At 42.4% G+C, this 17,589-nt stretch overlaps 1 protein-coding gene across 1 annotated transcript in view; it reads left to right on the top strand.

Moving 5' to 3' along the window:
• The window catches only part of TANGO6 (transport and golgi organization 6 homolog), a 199,039-nt gene that overhangs the window by 41,196 nt on the left and 140,254 nt on the right, over positions 1–17,589 (top strand). The window contains exons 8-9 of the mRNA XM_047790702.1: positions 10,801–10,913; positions 12,907–13,083. Of these exons, the coding sequence (XP_047646658.1) occupies positions 10,801–10,913; positions 12,907–13,083 (290 nt within the window). The remainder of the gene's footprint in view (positions 1–10,800; positions 10,914–12,906; positions 13,084–17,589) is intronic.

The raw sequence follows: 17,589 nt of genomic DNA, 5'->3' as shown, positions 1-17,589 counted from the left end.
CCATTCTACAGTCTCACCAGCAATCTATGAGGATTCAAATATAACCACATTATGGCCAACACTTGTTATTATCATTTTTTGTCTTTTGTCTTTTTTTTTTGTTGTTGTTGTTATTGTTGTTGCTATTTCTTGGGCCACTCCCGCGGCATATGGAGGTTCCCAGGCTAGGGGTCTAATCGGAGCTGTAGCCACCGGCCTACGCCAGAGCCACAGCAACGCAGGATCCGAGCTGCGTCTGCAACCTACACCACAGCTCACGGCAATGCCGGATCATTAACCCACTGAGCAAGGGCAGGGACCGAACCCACAACCTCATGGTTCCTAGTCGGATTCGTTAACCACTGCGCCACGATGGGAACTCCTCATTTTTTTTTTTAAAGCTTTCCTGGTGGGAGTAAAGTGGTGTCTCAGTGTGGCTTTGACTTACGTTTCCCTGGTAGTTAAAGCCATCATGTGCTTATTGGCCATGTGCATGTCCTGGAGAAATTTCACTTAAGACCCTTTGCCTATTTTTTTTACCTGGGTTGTCTTTTTACCATTGGTGATTTGCGGCATGGCACTCACTCGCACCAAGAACTTTCTCCAAAGAAATCCTCTTTACCAGCCTCCTCTCAGTCGCCACACCTTCGGTCTTCTCTACGCTCTTTCAGAATGAGGAGGTTTTTAATAGTCCTGATCTCCTCATAGTCCGGTATCTTACTTTGGAGTTTGGAGTCTGTTTTGTTTTGGTGTCTCACTTGATATTTCTAATTTATCATCCCATGTCACCTGTGTTGGGACAGCTGTCCGTGTGGCTGCCGTCTCAGTCCCACTGTAGAGCCCCTTAATTCTGCAGAGACAGCTTCATCTTTGCCTTATACACAGTCCTGATCAGATTGGTCATCTGGTTTTTAAGACCACAGCAGAATTTGAAGTAATAAATTAGAAGTTAGCTATACTAACTAAGGCATAATGACAAGAGCAGAAGAGCAGAGTTCCATCGTGGCTCAGTGGTAACGAACCTGACTGGTATCCATGAGCCTGCAGGTTCGATCCCTGGCTTTGCTCGGTGAGTTAAGGATCTGGCATTGCTGTGAGCTGTGGTGTAGGCCTGCAGCTACAGCCGTGATTCGACCTCTAGCCTGGAAACTTCCATATGCCTCCAGTGTGGCCCTAAAAAGACCAAAAAAAAAAAAAAAAAAAGCTGAAGAGTAAGAAAGGAGGCAGAAAAAATACTACCCACCCCCAAAGCATAATCACTTGGAAAACAAGTCTTTTGGGGCTGATATGTTCAGTATACTTTGGTCAAGAAGATGGGGGGAGTTCCTTTCGTGGCACAGTGGTTAACGAATCTGACTGGGAACCATGAGGTTGCGGGTTCGATCCCTGCCCCTTGCTCAGTGGGTTAATGATCCGGCGTTGCCGTGAGCTGTGGTGTAGGTTGCAGACGCAGCTCGGATCCCACGTTGCTGTGGCTCTGGTGTAGGCCGGTGGCTACAGCTCCGATTAGACCCCTAGCCTGGGAACCTCCATATGCTTCGGGAGCAGCCCAAAAAATGGCAAAAAGTCCAAAAAAAAAAAAAAAAGATGGGGATTGCATGTGATCCATTTTAGAAATGTCTCCTTCCAAAAGAGCTAAAATATAAATACATTTTGGTATTTAAAGTAATAAACTCTTTGGAGTTCCCTAGTGGCTTAATGGTTAAGGATCTGGAATTGTCATTGCTGTGGCGTGAGTTTGATCCCTGGCCTGGGAACTTCCACATGCGTGGGCACGGCCAAAAAAAAAAGGAGTAAACTCTCAGCTCTCTAGATGAAAATTTCATGGCAGGAACAATGACAAGGGAAGGGCTTTCTACACTTGTATCTTTCATGTAGAGCAGTGGGTGGGGCAGGGTGGCTCTGGTGGGCCAGGTGCAAAGTTGTCAGCAATACAGGTATATATACAGGTACTAGTTGAATTGAAATGGAAACTTGGCATAGCCACTTGCACTTTTTCTGCATAAATAATTCTTATCATTTCTCTAAGTGTACCTTATTTCTGGTCGCATTATCTAAGCCAGAAAGGAGATACGCAGCTCAAATAGCTTTTAGTCCCCTGGCTTCCTGTTCTGTCTCCCCTGCCTCTGAGTGTCTGGGGTCCAGCGTCTAGAATGCTTACGTTCTTTTGTCCTCCCTGATAAGAGAGGGATTGATGTTTTTTCCTTTTCTTAGAGAGGGAAAGGAGGCCCAGGTTGCAGAGAAATTGGTTCTGGGTAGGGCAGGGTAAAAGAGTTTCTGATTTGGACATTTTCTTGCTGTTAAGAGAACTGGCCAGGAGTTCCCATTGTGGCTCAGCGGAAAGGAATCCGACTAGGAACCATGAGGTTGCAGGTTTGATCCCTTGCCTTGCTCAGTGGATTAAAGATCCCTCGTTGCTGTGAGCTGTGGTGTAGGTTACAGACGAGGCTCAGATCCTGAATTGCTGTGGCTGTGACATAGGCCGGCAGCCATAGTTCGAATTTGACCTGTAGCCTGGAAACCCCCATATGCTGTGGGTACAGCCCTAAAAACCAAAAAAAAAAAAAAAGAAGGAGAGAGAGAGAACTGGCCAGAATCCAATACTGGGGCCAGAGGGATATTGCCTTTGAGTGTTCCTCATGGTATTAGTCCAAGACTCCCTAGAGGCAGAAGAAGTTTTAAGGTAGAAAAGGATAGAAGGAACCTAATTACTTTATTTTCTATATTCTCCTTTCCATTTTCTCTCTCTGTTTCCAGGTTCAGGGACTCTTGACTTTAAGTATCCCTGTCTTTTTTTCCCCCGCATCTAATCTTAATGAATTTCTAATTACAGTTTCTCTGTCAGATTGACCAGGTGACTCCTCCTTCTGAATTTTTAATTATTTGTATAGAGTAAATTAGAATAATACAATCTTAGAGCTGGAAGGAACTTCAGAAATAATTAGTATGACCCTTCATTTTTTAAATAGACTATTTTTTTAGAGCAGTTTTAGGTTCACAGAAAAATTGAGTGGGAAGTACAGAGAGTTCCCATGTGTTTTCTGCCCACACCCTCCCCACACCCGCGCCCACAGCCTCCCCCACCGTCAGCATCCCACACCCAATGGTGTAGTTGTTACGGTTGATGAACCTATATTGATATATCGGTGTCATCCTAAATCCATAATTTGCGTTAAAGTTCACCCTTGATGTGGTACATTCTTTGGGTTTTGACAAATTAATCCCTCATTTTACAGTAAAGGAAACAAAAGCTGAAAGATGGTGAAGTGACTTGTCCCAAATCATACTAGCGAGTGACAGTGCTGGTCCCAGGACCAGTATTTCCTTCCCTCTGTCTTTCTCTCACTCTCTTTGTTTTAAAAAGATAATATTTGCACATGGTACGGATTTAACAAGTGCCGAAGGCTCTGCAGTGAAAAGTTAGTCTCCCTCCCACCCATGGCCCCTCCCTAACGGCAGTCATTCTCTTTGGATGTTTCTGTCTCCTGTTGAATGAAGATCTTGAATGACACGCCAAGGACTAAAAGAAGAATCCTTCAAGGATGTGGGAGATTGAAGCATTAGATTGTCTAAATGCTTCAGTTCAGACTCCGTGGTACAGTGGAGTGAAGCAACTGGCCTTTTGAGTCAGAGGGCCTAGATTGGGATTTGGTTCCAGGGTTGACTGTCCATGTGACTTTAGGTGACTTAAATTTGACACTTGAGTTGCAGGTGGATGAATAAGGTAACTTTGGGTGGGTTCACTGCATTCTTTAGTGCATAATAGGTGCTCAAAAAACTGTCCGTTCCTTTTTGGTTCAGGGAAATTCTTTAAAGACTATTTTATGCATTATGCTCTGAAAGCATGCACAGTGTAAAAATACTATATTAAGTAACTTGCCTGGTTCTTTTGCTTCTTGCAAGTCTTAATTAAACTCAGTAAGTGCATTAGAAGTTCTGGAATACTACTATCAAAAAGATCACGGTGATGTTTCAGAAGGCAGCCTTTGACTAGTTTAATCTGTAACAGGGGTAAAATCAAGTTCCAGCGTGTCCCAGATTTCCGTGTTAGGATTCGGTCAGCCTCATTCTGAAGAGGCTCGTCATGCTTATATTTCCGCACACGTACATCCCTGTGGAAAATAGGGCCGTAAATTAAGAAAACTCTTCCATCTACAGTAGCATCAACAAGAATAAAATATTTGGGAATAAATGTGAGTTTGCACGTGGCTGTGTATTTTACAAAATATTTTAGCATGCATTGTCTTAACGGGTCCTTATGATGGAAGCTTAACAGCCTACATTATACATGAGGTAACTGGGGCAGAGAGAGGTGTAAACATCTCATCCCTGTTCGCTCACTTAATGTGCGGCTGTGAGCCGTCCTGTAGGTGGCAGAAGCACTATCACAGGCACATTTCCTGACTCCTGACCTCCCGGTACTTTTTCGTCTCCTCTCCAGTGGTCTTTAAGGGATGGGTTTAACAAGGGAGTGGAGTCCATGGAATGAGCATGTGGGGGCTGCTTTCTGTTTTGTTTTGCTTTGAAACAGAAACACATGTTTATTCCTAATACATTGGACCATTTTGATGCCTCCGAGTTTTTCCTTTCTTTTGAAATTCACATTTCCAGTCAATCCTTCCAGAGAAACGCAGTCCTCCTGACCTTAAAGATAGATTCCGAACAAACCAATGTAATAAAATCAAGCCTTGCGTTGTTCATTCTGCTGTCCCTTCCATGGCTGAAGTACTGTGACTCTGTTCAGTTAGTTTGCACTGATGGAATAGCTTCCAACTACAGCTTTAAAAAAAAAAAAAAAAAAGGAAAATGGAGAAGGCATTATAACTTCACCACAAAAATAGAGCTTTGGGGAAAGTAAACAGCCGTCAGTCTGCTTTGTTCATTCATTCTTTGATTCAATTAATCAGTCACCAAAACATTTACTGAGTGCCTGGTGAATGCCAGACACTGCTTGGTTTACAGATACAGAAATGATTAAGAGCAACCTGCTGCTTTCAGGGAGCTTCTTGTCAAGCAAAGAAAGAGCTTCAGCAGAGCTCGATCATTAGTTACGAGTACCTAGACGCTGCCTCTTTTACTTGTTAGAGCAGCAGTTCTCTAAGTTTAGATGAAGGGTTGTGAGGCTTCACCACAGACGCCTCTTCTCATGGCTGGATCTGGAGTAGAAAGCCAAGATGCCTTCATAAGGGGATGTGGAAATCCTCAAAAAGGAAGCAGGGAATCCCCAGGCTGCCACTGGGGTCATTGGTACCCGTCTGTCTCCTTTTCTAATTTGTTCTGAGCTGTTTTGGTTTTCCTAGATCCAGGCTGGTCTCTTATTTTTCCCCTTAGCCCTGTCCTACACTTTTATACTGGAAAAGACACAGGTACTTACAGAAATCTACTTTTCTTCAAAGCACCATTCACTTACTCTCAGAGAAGCTTTTTGACACCATCTTAAGAGTATTAACTTCAGGCTCATGGAACAGAAAGCATGTGAGGAAAGGTAGAAGTTTGTTACTTCTTGGTCAGGTTGAAGATTTACTGTTTCAAAAATGTTGAGGTGGGGAGGGATGGTTCATTCTTTTCAACTACTCTTCCCTCTTCTGAGGAACCAGAGAAGTATAGGAGACGATGAGCAAACTTGCGACGGAGTCAAAGAGTGCTAGATTAGATAGGAAGGAGTTTTGACACTTGATTAGTCAAGAGATTAGAAGGGGGGGCTCTGGGTGGAAAGGGCTGGCTGGAAGACTTGGTAGGAGGGGGCCCAAGACTCTCAGGAGGAGCAAGAGGAGACCTTACCGAAGCTGCTGTCCATGGTGCCACTTGGAATTTCAGCCCTACTTTGCAGCGGTTGCAGGAATAGGGTTGTTAATAAAAGTTGGGAGCTACTGATTTTTCTTTTTCTTTCTTTGGCCCTGCCTGTGTCATGTAGAAGTTCCCGGGCCAGGGACCAAACGCTTACTGCAGTTGAGGCCTGCTCCACAGCTGTGACAACACCAGATCCTTAACCAGCTGCACCACAAGGGAACTTCCTGGGATCTACTGCTTCTGAGGGGCAGCAGCTGGGATAAAGTTGCTATGGGTTAGGGATTGAAGCAATAAAAATATTATTATGCACAAGAGGAGGTCTGTATTGGGAGGCCATGGGGTACATGCTTTGCTGTTTTTACACTGTGAGAAAATACGCATAACATAAAATTTTCCTTTTTAACGATGTTAGTGTGTAATTCAGTGGCATTCACAGTGTTGCACAACCATCCCCACTGTCTACTTCTGGAACTTTTTCATCACCCCAAATGGAAACCCCATACCCAGCCCCCCAAAATATGGAGTTCCATTTTGGCTCAGCAGGTTAAGAACCTGACATAGTGTCCATGAGGATGTGGGTTCAATCCCTGGCCTTGCTCAGTGGATTAAGGATCAGCGTTGCCTACAGCTTTGGTGTAGGTCACAGCTATGGCTCGCATCTAGTGTTCCATTGGCTGGCAGCTGCAGCTGTGGTTCAGCAACTTCCATGTGCTGCAGATGCGGCCCTAAAAAGAAAAGGAAACACCATACCCACTAAGCAGTCAGTCTCCATTTCTCCCTCTCTTCAACCCTGGTAACTGGTCATCTGCTTTCTGTCTGTATGGGTTGTGCATGGATTTTATTTCAGACAGATCTGGGTTCATCCTGGCCCTGCCATTAATAATAGTCTACCTTCGCTCAACTAATTTCGCTTCTCTGAGCTTTTCCACAGTTTTAGAATTAGAATAAAATGATTAACTTGCAGGAATCTTGTGAGACTTGACCGTATGTTGAGTGTTTAGCTGAACACCTGGTTCATTCTTGAGTGGACATGGAATAAATGGAGGTTATTGTTTGCTTTGTAAAAGCAGTAACAGCAGGGTTCTTTTAAATTGTATACTATTGCGTTTAAACTGCATCTTCACCAAAAATTCAGGTAATACAACTTAATCATCTCTCTGACAGGTGCTGAGGTAGGGAACTTGACTTTTGCCTTCCACGCTAGTTGAAGAGGTCAGCGTTAGCTATATATTCAAGGACTAATTATATGTTACAAGCCCTAAAATGCTATTGGAATTTAGAGGAGAAAAGTCATTGATGATGGTTAGATGAATGAATATTTGAATTAGAGAGTGAATGAATGAATGAACGAGTGAATGAACTTGAACAAATAATATAGCAGGCCTATGGAAGCTGTAGAACTTGAGCTGGGTCAATTAAATAAGTACCACACTCTTTGTCTTTTATCTGTAAAATACAATCTGGTCATCAAGATGCAGAGCCATAATGTAGATGAAAGAACTGGATTTTGATGAATTTTTTTTCCAGCAGTCAGTTTATTTTTCTATTTTTATTTTTAAATGATTTTTATTTTTTCCATCATAGTTGGTTTACAATGTTCTGTCAATTTTCTACTGTACAGCAACGTGACCCAGTCACACACACATATATACATTCTTTTTCTCATATTATCCTCCATCATGTTCCATCCCAAGTGACTCGATATTGTTCCCTGTGCTATACAGCAGGATCTCATTGTGATGAATTTTTTTTAGATGGCCACTCCAGAACTTTCAGAAAATGAACTTTCACTATTAAAGTTTAAAAGAACTATTTCACTATTAAAATTTACAAAGAAGTAGATTGAGGCTCAGTACAAGGAGGAAGTTTTAATGTTGGAGGGGAGGTGACAGTCTTATATGTGCCAAGTTGAGGCCAGTCAAGTTCTTTGAGATAGCACAGAGAAAACTCATTGATCAGATGGAGCAAAGGGACACTTTACCTCTAAGTTTTTCCACTTTGAAAAAAAAAAAATCCTCATTTCTCTCTTCTTATCTGTGAACTTAATGGATTATTAGTTGATGATGAGTTATTCTTTTTTTTTTTTTTCTTTTTCTTTTTAGGGCTGCACCTGCAGCATATGGAGGTTCCCAGGCTAGGGGTCGAATCAGAGCTGAAGCTGCCAGTCTACACCACAGTCACAGCAATGCAGGATCTGAGCCATGTCTGCGACCCACACCACAGTTCATGGCAACACCAGATCCTTATTAACCCACTGAGCACGGCCAGGGATTGAACCCGCATCTTCATGGATACTAGTCAGATTCATTAAGCTGAGCCAGGAACTCCCAATGATGAGTTATTCTTTTTTTTTTTTAATTGTTTTCTTTTTTCTTTTCTTTTTTGTCTTTTTTTGTCATTTCTTGGGCCGCTCCCGCGGCATATGGAGGTTCCCAGGCTAGGGGTCAAATCGGAGCTGTAGCCACCAGCCTACACCATAGCCACAGCCATGCATGGATCCGAGCCGTGTCTGCAACCTACACCACAGCTCACAGCAACACCGGATCCCTAACCCACTGAGCAAGGCCAGGGATCGAACCTGCAACTTCATGGTACCTAGTCCGATTCATTAACCACTGAGCCACAACGGGAACTCCATGAGTTATTCTTAATTTCTCCCTCTTTCCACATGCTCTTCCACTAATCAGACTCTATTCCTTTAACCTGTCACTGTTTTTCTTCATAGCACTTATCACTGTCTGATTTTATGCATTTATTATTTTCTGTCCCCTCTCTAGAAGAAATGCTTCTTTGAATCAGATAATCTGTTTCTCAGATTCAAAGCAGCATTCTTTCTAGAGAGGGGACAGAACCACAAATTTGTTTAGCACGTAACTGGCACTCAGTAAACATAGACTGAACCTTTATTTAAAAACGAATCACACATAAATAGCTCTGGAGTTTTTCTTCTGTTTCTTTAAGAAAATACTGAAAAGTATAAAAAGAGAATTTTAAGGAATTCCTGTGGTAGCTCAGTGGAAACGAACCCGACTAGTATCTATGAGGCTGGGGATTCTCTCCCTGGCCCCACTGAGTTAAGGATCTGATGTTGCCATGGCTGTGGCATAGGCTGGCAGCTGCAGCTCTGATTTGACCCCTAGCCTTGGAACCTCCATATGCCGCAGGTGCAGCCCTAAAAAGGAAAAAAAAAAAGAAGAGAATTTTAAAATTGGTGGAGTTTATCAACAACAACATGTACCTCTGAGAAATGTGCTTGATTTGAATTCATGTTAAAATTTGAGGTGTTTTGGCCCATCCAAGCCGGTAAATAATAGATATTTAACTTCATTTTTTTTGGTTTTGTTTTGTATCGTGTATGTGTGTGTGAAAGATGCTGGTGAGGAAGGATGGCTCCACAGGGATTACCCCGGGGAACACACGATCCAGAACCTAACAATAGGCCCTTACGTTATCTGGGAAATCTCTTTTTTACCTCCTGTAATTAATTGGTGATATCATAATTAGGCCTGCATATTATTTCTGAACACCGCTGCACAATGCCCCTCATTTAGCTGGGTTTATGGAGATTAAATCATACACAGGAAGCCAGCTCCTTGGGTTATCAGGCTCCGCAGAGAAGCTGGGAGGCTTAAAGAGTGTGAAAAATTGGGGTTTGATTTAAAGGGACAAGGCTCTCTGGAAAAGCACAGAGATTTTTCCACCTTGCTGCCATGACCTTTAGTTTCCCAAAAACATCATTGATCTGTAGCTCAACACCTTGTGTAAATTAGGGCCTCTTTAAGTTTTCTTTTTCTCAACCTTTAAAATAGGTCTGCTAACACTTTGTGAGATTTTCCTAATTTCGATGAGCTAACTCTTTAAAGAAGCTAACATAGTACCTGGAAGATAAAAATCCTGGCGTAGTTCCTGAAACTCACATTCGGGGCGTAATCATTGCCAGTTCCTCTTTTTTCTTCTTTTATCATTGTCACTGTCTCCAGATTTTAATTAATTTACTATAACAGAATTGCATTTAAAAAATCCTGTTGTGTTTGATTGGAGTTTTGCATAGCATTTTGGCACTTCATAAGATACTTTAAATGATCCACTTTGAATATTGTTATTATTATTGTTGGTTTACTTGAAAATTTCTTCCTGCTGGATCATAAGCAGTGAGAGAGTAACAGTTCTTGTTCACGTTCGTATTCACTGCGGTGCCTAAACAGTGCTTTGACTCCAGTGAGTATTCAGAAGAGTTTGTTGAATCTTTTTTGAAAGGTACAAATACAATATTTAACATAATTATTGTTAATAAACATCAGCATTCTCACACACTTAACCCTGTAAAGCCCAGCGGAGATCCAGGTGCACAGCATAATTTATTTGAACATCTCATTAGAACTAGGAAGCATACGACATGCCCGTGTGGCATTTATGTCCTAAGAATGACAGATCTAAAGCAAGCTTTGTTTTGTTTTGCTTTGTTTTCTTTCAGATGTAGGTAGTTTTCAGCTTCTCTGTTTGGCGGTAATTGCTTGTTAGTTCCTAATAGCAGGGCCTTCAGCAGTAAGATAATTATTGTAGAGATGAATAATAGATGAGGAGACTCGGAGGGAGTCAGAAGTAGGCAAGGAAGAGGTCAGAAAGCAGGTCCACTTCCCGGGGTCACCCTGCAGTTCTTGAGGCTGCAGACATGAAAGGGCGACGCTCTGGCTCAGTCTCCCTGAGCTTCAGCCTGTCTGCCAGTCTCAGATGGCTTCCGTAGCCTTAGAGCTAAACTTGTTCACTTCAGGACTAGACTCCAAGCCCTCTAATAAGTGCGTGGTGTTTTGGTTGGGTTTGATTTGGTTTCTCATTTTGGGGGGCCATGCCCACAGCATGTGAAAGTTCTGGGTCCAGGGATCGAACCTGTGCCACAGCAGCCACCCAAGCCACTGCAGGGACAACGCCAGATCCTTAACCTACTGCACCACAAGGGAACTCCAGCGTGTGGTGTTTGATTCCTGTTCCTCTGGCCTTGCACTCACTGTGGACCCTTTGCTTTTCCCCTAGGTGTACGTGGTCGGGAATGACCCTGTAACCGTTTTGGTGGATTCCCTGCTCCCTGTGCTGGGAGTGCTCTTCTCTCTCTACTGCTTTACCAAGCAGAGTGTGTCTCACACCAGGTAACAACCAGAGAACCTTACCGTCTGTAAATAGTGATGTCTTTCTTGCATGTTGTTCTTATTTTGAATATGACTTATGCCACTTGGTAAATTATTTTTTTCAAAATCAGGAAAACATTTGACAGCCCTCTAGGAAAGAAAGAGGACTTTGCAGGTTGCAGGGGATTGGATCTTGCTTCTAGGATGACTTTCCTCAGCCTGTCTTAGACTCCAGAGGTGAAACCTCGGTTTACATGTGTGAACATGCCACTGGTTGATCCGTGAGAAATACTGGAATTACATGTCTAGGGAGGAGGAAATCGAGATTGGCTCATAAATACCTTGTGAGAAGTTAGAAGGCAAGTTGGGGAAATCTGGATCTGAATGTGGCACTCTGTAATTTAGGCTGGGATTGGTATATGTGTGCTGTATGGTGTAGTTTAGAACGAAGGAGTCCTTTGTCATCCAGAAAATAACCTTTTGTAGTGGCATTTAAGTAGGACTCATTTTTGTATCAGCTCTAATTTCACAGCCATTATGTCGTTTCGTCTTCCTTACAGGACTTTATAGCCCTTCTAAAGTCCTGTGGAATTTTTTTTTTTAATTTTTTTTTTTTTTTGATCTTTTTGCCATTTCTTAGGCCGCTCCCGTGGCATATGGAGATTCCCAGGCTAGGGGTCTAATCGGAGCTGTAGCCACTGGCTTACGCCAGAGCCACAGCAACTCGGGATCCGAGCCTTGTCTGCAACCTACACCACAGCTCACGGCAACACCAGATCGTTAACCCACTGAGCAAGTCCAGGGATCAAACCCGTAACCTCATGGTTCCTAGTCCGATTCGTTAACCACTGCGCCACGACGGGAACTCCAAAAGTCCTATGGAATTCTGATTTTTCAGTGTCTGGAAACCCCCCACTTGTAATCTCATAGACCGTAATAGTATCTTCTTCATGTGGTTGTTGTGAAGGCTGTGTGTTGTTTGGCACTGTCTCTGGCAAATAGTAAGCTCAGAAAGTGGTCGTTATCATTCAGTGGTAAAGGGCAGTACTCAGCCTTGCGGATTATTCGAAGCTTACATAATTGCCTTTGACTCCTTAACTTTTGGTTAGACCAAAGCCCATGATCTTGAGGGAAGTGACAAGAGGAAGTGCAGCGGAAGAGGGAAGCTATAAATATGTGAATTTGGGAGTTCCCGTCGTGGCGCAGTGGTTAACGAATCCGACTAGGAACCATGAGGTTGCGGGTTCGGTCCCTGCCCTTGCTCAGTGGGTTAAGGATCCGGCATTGCCGTGAGCTGTGGTGTAGGTTGCAGACGCGGCTCGGATCCTGCGTTGCTGTGGCTCTGGTGTAGGCCGGTGGCCACAGCTCCGATTGGACCCCTAGCCTGGGAACCTCCATGTGCCGCAGGAGCAGCCCAAGAAATAGCAAAAAAAAAAAAAAAAAAGACAATATGTGAATTTGGCTTCAAAAGGCCATTCCCATAAGAACTCTTATTTTTGTTTTGAAACCCAAGCCCGCATAGCCCTGTCATGTCCTCATCAGAGACTGAGAAGGAAGAGGCAAACGCTTTTTCCATTCCTGCCCTAGTTGGTTGGCACAGATAAGAGGAGATAAGGAGTTGGTGAGAATTTGTCCATGTGCTGTTTCTTGGTCACCAGCTCTTTGTCCTATTGAACATGGATGGTGTTATCAGTGTAGACTTACTTTCACAGTGCCTGATCCAGAGGCAATGAATATAGTTGGAATTACAGAAAAAAAAAAAAAAAAAAAACTTTAGGGCCCATGTGTTTTATCAGGGCTGCTTCTAGAGCATTGAAGTTCAGGATACTTGCACTCTGAAGTTCACGGGGAGCAGTTTCCACTCCAGTGCATCAGCAGTACTAGGTGATTGTGCCGGCGTTTAGAATTCAGGGAACCTGACAGGTGTTGTTTTTTTTTTTGTTGTTGTTATGTTAGCTTGTTAGATGTGTGGAGTGGGATGACAAGCTCATTTTTAACTGCTTTTTTCTGCCAGGTCACTTTGCCAAGAGATCTTATTATGGATCCTGGGGAAGCTGGAGAGGAAGAAAGCACTTGCTAGCCTGAAAGGATTTGCAGGGTTGGACAGATCTGTGCCTTCTCTCCATTCTCTGTGTCACTTTAAAGCTGCCGCTCAAGGGGGCATTATGATTACCATCAAAGAGGCCATTTGGTGAGTCCACCCATCTGCTCCTCAGATTTAGTTGTACCTGAAAGGTCATTCTGTGACCCGTCCACTAGGGGGCGCTGATAGAAAGGAAACTGGAAACTCCAGCAGCTGAGGTGCTGCTGTTTATAATCTCTTAAATGAAATGTGAGCCTTAAGTAATCCTCCAGGTTTCTCCAAGAAGCTAGCTAATAGGTTCAGTTTACTGGTGCCTCACAGCTCTGCATCACAACAAGCCCACCTACTTCACAAAACCTTTGCCAGCGAATCAGAGTAAAAGGCAGACACATGTTCACCCTCAACACCATTAAAAATCCAGTTCTCTTGCTGACTCTGAAAATGGTATATGTGTGTTCAGAGTCAGACATTCCTAAGGGGAATTATCCGATAGCTCTCTTTTATGGTACTTTTATGATGGGGTTTTTTTCCTTCTGGGGTTGATTAAAAGACACTTAACCAATGTTAGTGGAATAGATAATTTATTTCATCTCATAAGTATATTTTATTTTTTTAATTTTTAAAATTTTTCTTTTTTTATTACTCAATAAATTTATTACATTTATAGTTGTACAATGATCATCACAATCCAGTTTTATAGGATTTCCATCTCACACTCCCAGTTTATCCCCCCACCCCCTGAACTGTCTCCTTTGGAAACCATAAGTTTTTCAAAGTCTGTGAGACAGTATCTATTCTGCAAAGAAGTTCATTCTGTCCTTTTTTCAGATTCCATATGTCAGTAATAGCATTTGATGTTGGTGTCTCATTGTATGACTGACTTCACTTAGCAAGATAATTTCTAGGTCCATCCATGTTGCTACAAATTCCAGTATTTCGTTCCTTTTAATGGCTGAGTAATATTCCATTGTGTATATGTACCACATCTTCTTGATCCTCTCCTCTGTCGATGGACATTTAGGTTGTTTCCATGTTTTTGGCTATTGAAAATAGTGCTGCAGTGAACACCAGAGTACATGTGTCTTTTCGAGTCATGGTTTACTCTGGATAGATGCCCAGGAGTGGGATTGCTGGATCAAATGGTAGTTCTGTTTTTAGTTTTCTGAGGCATCTCTATACTGTTTTCCACAGTGGCGTCACCCATTTACAATCCCACCAACAATGTAATAGGGTTGCTTTTTCTCCATACCCTCTCTAGCACTTATTGTTTATAGACTTTTTGATGATGGCCATTCTGGCTGGTGTAAGGTGGTCATAAGTGTATTTTAAATGATTTCCACTTTTAGGTGCTATTGTAGATGTTATTACTGCTGAACTAAGTTCTTGTTAATCAAAGTCCATGTGATAGTTAACTGGTGTCAGTTACTGTACTCAGATTTCACATTACATTCAAAGTGTTGCTGTTTGTTAAAGTGTTTACATTTAACTTTTTTTTTTTGGGGGGGTCTTTTTAGGGCCGAACCCTTGGCATATGGAGATTCCCAGGCTAGGGGTCGAATTGGAGCTGCAGCCTTGAGCCTACGCCACAGCCACAGCAGCACCAGATCCGAGCTGCCTCTGCGACCTACACCACAGCTCATGGCAGCACCAGATCCTTAACCCAGTGAGCGAGGCCAGGGATCGAACCTGTGTCCTCATGGATACTAGTCAGATTCATTTCCTCTGAGCCATGACGGGAACTCCCTGAACTCATTTTTTAAATTCATTGAACTTGGTTAGGTTTTTGTAAATTTTTTTTTTTTTTAAGGGCAAATGTACAGCATATGGAAGTTCCCAGACACGGGGTTGAATAGGAGCTGTAGCCACTGGCCTACGCCACAGCCACAGCAACGCCAGATCCAAGCCTAGTTTGTGACCTACACCTCAGGTCACCACCACGATGGATCCTTAACCCACTGAGCATGGCCAGGAATCGAACCCACATCTTTATGGATACTAGTCAAATTCGTTATCACTTAGCCACAATGGGAACTCCTCAACTTGGTTATGTTTTAAAACACTTATTGAGTATGATGGATTTGAGGAAAATAGAAAAAGCACATTGATTATAAAGAGAATTATCAATACAAACTCAGGCTACTAATTTACTGACAGTTGAACATTAGTAGGTTTTGTGGTTATAACTGTGCCCTTGAACTAGAGGAGTTTAACTTTTTTTGGCATGTTTATTTAAAAACACTTTGGAACAGCTTAGTCTGGGATGAATTTAGTGACTAGATAGAGATTTTTATATTTTTTGACTTCTCAGTAGTCAAAACTTATTGCTGTCTTAGCAAGTCTTTAGAGCCCATATGTCACAATCAACAGTTCTTACTGAAACTATAGTTCCTCTTCTTGGTTGGAAAAAAGTGAATTTGCAGTGATTGAGTGAATTTCCATCCACTGCCAGAAGCAATAGCTCCTTAACCTAGGGTCTCTACGTGGACTTCTCAGAATCTATAATCCCCTTGAAGTTATACACAAGACAATTTTTTTTTTTTTTGAGTTTTAGGGCCACACCCGTAACATATGGAAGTTCCCAGGCTAGGGGTCAAATTGGAGCTACAGCTGCCAGCCTTTGCCACAGCCACAGCAATGCCAGATCTAAGCCTTACCTGTGACCCACACCGCAGCTCATGGCAGCACCAGATCCTTAACTTGCAACCTCACAGATATGCTAGTCACCCTCGTTACCATTGAGTCACAATGGGAACTTGTACAAGGCAATTTTTTAATATGCAAACATGGATTTTTTTAAAACTGAAAATAGGGTCCAGAGCTTTCATTAGATATTGAAAACACTCCATGTCTCAAAAAAGAAAAAACTTGACACTCACTAGACCAGAGAAGTGTGGGGTGGTGGAGGGCGATGCATGCATGTGTGTGATTTTACTATTTGTTCTAAAGATCCTGTACGTGGGGCTAGTCCCCCCAGGGCAGGGTCTATGTCACCACCAGGTCTGTATCACCATTTACCTTTTAACTCTACCATTCTGCCCAGCAGCAGCAGGTCTGGATAAGAAATTTGATTAAAGAAATTCTAGGGATTCCTGTTATGGCACAGTGAAAACGAATCTGACTGGGAACCGTGAGGTTGTGGGTTCAATCCCTGGGCTCGCTCAGTGGGTGAAGGATCTGGCATTGCTGTGAGCTGTGGTATAAGCTGGCAGCTATGGCTCCGATTCCACCCCTAGCCTGGGAACCTCCATGCTTCGGGTGTGGCCCTAAAAAGCTAAATAATAAATAAATCTTAAAAAAAAAAATTCTAAAATAGTAGCTTAGATTCCATGATCTTTGGATTTAGAATGTTTACTTTTCTGGAACTAAATGTAACTATTTGGAATTGACTTTTTTGTTAAAATTTTAAGAATGAGTAAAATAATGCTTCTTCTTTTTTTTTTTTTTTGTCTTTTTGCCATTTCTTGGGCTGCTTCCTCGCATATGGAGGTTCCCAGGCTAGGGGTTGAATCAGAACTGTAGCCACCAGCCTACGCCAGAGCCACAGCAACATGGGATCTGAGCCGAGTCTGCGACCTACACCACAGCTCACGGCAACGCCAGATCCTTAACCCACTGAGCAAGGCCAGGGATCAAACTTGCAACCTCCTGGTTCCTAGTTGGATTCACTAACCACTGAGCCACGATGGGAACTGCCAAGAATGGGTAAAATAATGCTTCTTAAGGTAATTGTTGTCATGTCTTTTTAAAAAGACCTTTGAATAAATAAAAGATATTTGAATATGGTACTTCATCTTGACAGGATGGTTCACAGAAGCTTAGAAGCTATTTCAGCTTTTCTTCTAACATAAAATGTGGTGGTGATGACATGACTGATCTGAAGGACTCCGGAAGAGTCTGGGATAATGTAGGACGTAATCTTAAACTGAATTTATCGCTTATTCATTCTATTGGAGGAGTATAAAGGCTGCATTATTAGTGAACTGGCAAATTGGGACATACTGCCCAGTGAAATGGTCTGCCAAATCAACTTTAGTAATTGTACTTTTCACTGAGATGAAGCAACATCTGTGATTTTTTTTCCTTAATTTAATCTGAAAAGTTTTGTTCTTTCTTGTATCACAAAAGTAATACATACTCTTTGTATAATAAAGAGGAGTTCCCATTGCAGCTCAGCAGAAATGAATCCGACTAGTATCCATGGATGCGGAGTTGATCCCTGGCCTCGCTCGGTGGGTTAAGGATCCAGCGTTGCTGTGAGCAGATGCAGTTCAGATCCCATGTTGCTGTGGCTGTGCTGTAGGCCGGTAGCTATAGCTCTGATTCGACCCCTATCCTGGAAACTTCTACATGCTGCAGGCGCCACCCTAAAAAGCAGAAGAAAAAAAAAAAAGCATAAAGAGGAAAAGAAAATCAACTACTATCCTAATCACTGTTTACAGTATTTTAGTGTTTGGTTTTCTAGTACATCTTCTATTCCTTTGTATTTATTTACATGGTATAGTCGTTATAGTAACATTGTATCTTCATTTATTTGATGAATGAAAACTAAAAGCTTTCATACCTTTTGAAACTTTTTACAGAAATCATAGCATTGTTTTTGATAGCTCAGCCATA

Source organism: Phacochoerus africanus, chromosome 8 (genome assembly GCF_016906955.1).
Source record: "Phacochoerus africanus isolate WHEZ1 chromosome 8, ROS_Pafr_v1, whole genome shotgun sequence".
Lineage (NCBI taxonomy): Eukaryota > Metazoa > Chordata > Mammalia > Artiodactyla > Suidae > Phacochoerus > Phacochoerus africanus.
The sequence above is the reverse complement of the archived record's forward strand: the minus strand, read 5'-3'. Positions and strand labels throughout refer to the sequence as shown.